General features: G+C 41.0%; 1 protein-coding gene across 2 annotated transcripts in view; it reads left to right on the forward strand.

Annotated features, from left to right (window-relative positions):
• Positions 1-803: 803 nt before the first annotated feature.
• LOC125045401 (alkylglycerol monooxygenase-like) overlaps positions 804-2,500 on the forward strand; it is a 9,778-nt gene continuing 8,081 nt past the window's right edge. For both annotated transcript variants that reach the window (XM_047642612.1, XM_047642613.1), the window contains exon 1: positions 804-1,027. In XM_047642612.1, coding sequence (XP_047498568.1) covers positions 926-1,027 — 102 coding nt within the window. In that variant the 5' untranslated portion in view covers positions 804-925. The remainder of the gene's footprint in view (positions 1,028-2,500) is intronic.

Below are 2,500 nucleotides of genomic sequence, written 5' to 3' on the forward strand. Positions count from 1 at the left end.
TTTTCTGGGATTTTAATAGTAGTTTTGACGTGATCTCTTGAGGTGATAAATAATTTCAAATGTTCGGCATCAAAATTTCCCGTTTCGTTATATCTGTTGAATATGAACGCATAGTACTAATAATGCGTTATTTGTTTTACTGAACACATTACTTGAGATATGTGTATTTTTAAAGCAGAACGTAAGATATCAAGAAATATTAAAATTACCTATTAGTGACTGTAAGAATTGAATTGACGATAAGGAAATTGAAATTGACTATAAGGATAACAAAAAATATCGTTTACCTATCGTAAAAGTTTTTGTGAAACACACACACACACACACACACACACACACACACACACACACACACACACACATATATATATATATATATATATATATTTATTTATATATTTATATTTATATATATATAAATATATAAATGCGTACTTACATATATAGCTGTATATGGGTGTGCGCGCGTGCGTGTGTGCGTATGTATGTTTTTGGTTGTATCCGAGAGTGTGTAGAATAGCGTATCCATTTTTGATGGTTTTTTTTTATTGAAATGTATTTTGAAGTCTCCAATATTTTGATACTCGGTTGATTCCTGCCAAATCGATCGCGTTAATAATCAGTCCCCTAGAGAACAAAATTAAACAAATAATAATAATGTTAGGTAAATATATATATATATGAAGGAATTAGCAACACTATTCAAAATATCACCAATACGAACAGCTATGCTATAAACGCTATCAACAATAATCAGAATCACAATAGTCATAATAACGATATAATTATCTCTTCCAGGGTTTTACGAAATAAAAAAAATATATTCCGGTGATGGACATGACACATCGATCGGTCTAGAAAGGAAGAAAATCGGTCGCATTTGCACAGTTTTGCACTCGTGGATCCTTCTGCAACATCTTGCAACATGGCGAGCGTGGCGAGGCGGTTGGGGACTATGTTGTATTTAGTGAGTCCGAATGCAACGACGTTTGAGAAGCCTGAAGAAGTTCCCTTGTATGTAAATGAGGTAATGGTGTTTGTTTTTTTGTTTGTTTGAGTTTATTGTTTATCTCTGTTTTTTTACCGTTTTTTTTTTTTTGTGTGTGTTTTCTTTTCTTTCCTTTTTTCTTTTAAGTTTTTTTTATTGTAATTTAAGTGCGTTTTGTCTTTTTCTTTCTTTTTTATTTCTTTTAGCATTTTGTGTCTTTGTTCTTTCTTGTCTTTTTCTTCTCCTCCTCCTTCCTCTCCTTCTTCTTCTTCTTCATCATCGTCTTTTCCTCCTTCAATTTCTTTTTCATCTTCTTCTCTTTCTCCTTCCCCTTCTCCTTCTCCTTCTCCTCTTCCTCCTTTTCCTCCTCCTCCTCTTCCTTTTCCTCCTCCTCCTCTTCCTTTCCCTCCTCCTCTTCCTCATCTTCCTTTCCCTCCTCCTCCTCCTCTTCCTTTTCCTCCTCCTCCTCTTCCTTCCCCTCCTCCTCTTCCTTTCCCTCCTCTTCCTCTTTCTTTTCCTCCTCTTCCTCTTCCTTTTCCTCCTCCTCCTCTTCCTTTTCCTCCTCCTCTCTTCCTTTCCTCCTCCTCCTCTTCTTTCCCTCCTCCTCTTCTTCCTTTTCCTCCTCCTGCTCTTCCTTTTCCTCCTCCTCCTCTTCCTTTTCCTCCTCCTCCTCTTCCTTTCCTTTTCCTCCTCCTCCTCTTCCTTTTTCTTCTCCTCCTCTTCCTTTTCCTCCTCCTCCTCTTCCTTTTCCCTCCTCCTCCTCTTTCTTTTCCCTCCTCCTCTTCTTCCTTTCCTCCATCCTCCTCTTCCTTTTCCTCCTTCTCCTCTTCCTTTTCCTCCTCCTCCTCTTCCTTTTTTCTCCTCCTCCCATTTCTTTCCCTCCTCTTCCTCTTCCTTTTTCCTCCTCCTCTTCCTTTTCTTCCTTCTCCTCTTCCTTTTCCTCCTCCTCCTCTTCCTTTTCCTCCTCCTCCTCTTCCTTTTCTTCCTCCTCCTCTTCCTTTTCCTCCTCCTCCTCTTCCTTTTCCTCCTCCTCCTCTTCCTTTCCCTCCTCCTCTTCCTCATCTTCCTTTCCCTCCTCCTCCTCCTCTTCCTTTTCCTCCTCCTCCTCTTCCTTTCCCTCATCCTCCCATTTCTTTCCCTCCTCCTCCTCTTCCTTTTATTCCTCCTCCTCTTCCTTTTCCTCCTCCTCCTCTTCCTTTCCTCCTCCTCCTCTTCCTTTTCCTACTCTTCCTCTTCCTTTTCCTCCTCCTCCTCTTCCTTTTCCTCCTCCTCCTCCTCTTCCTTTTCCTCCTCCTCCTCTTCCTTTCCTCCTCCTCCTCTTCCTTTTCCTCCTCCTCCTCCTCTTCCTTTTCTTCCTTCTCCTCTTCCTTTTCCTCCTCCTCCTCTTCCTTTTCCTCCTCCTCCTCTTCCTTTTCTTCCTCCTCCTCTTCCTTTTCCTCCTCCTCCTCTTCCTTTTCCTACTCTTCCTCTTCCTTTTCCTCCTCCTCCTCTTCCTTTTCCTCCTCCTCCTCC

The sequence above is a fragment of the Penaeus chinensis genome, chromosome 37 (assembly GCF_019202785.1).
Source record: "Penaeus chinensis breed Huanghai No. 1 chromosome 37, ASM1920278v2, whole genome shotgun sequence".
In the NCBI taxonomy this organism is placed as follows: domain Eukaryota; kingdom Metazoa; phylum Arthropoda; class Malacostraca; order Decapoda; family Penaeidae; genus Penaeus; species Penaeus chinensis.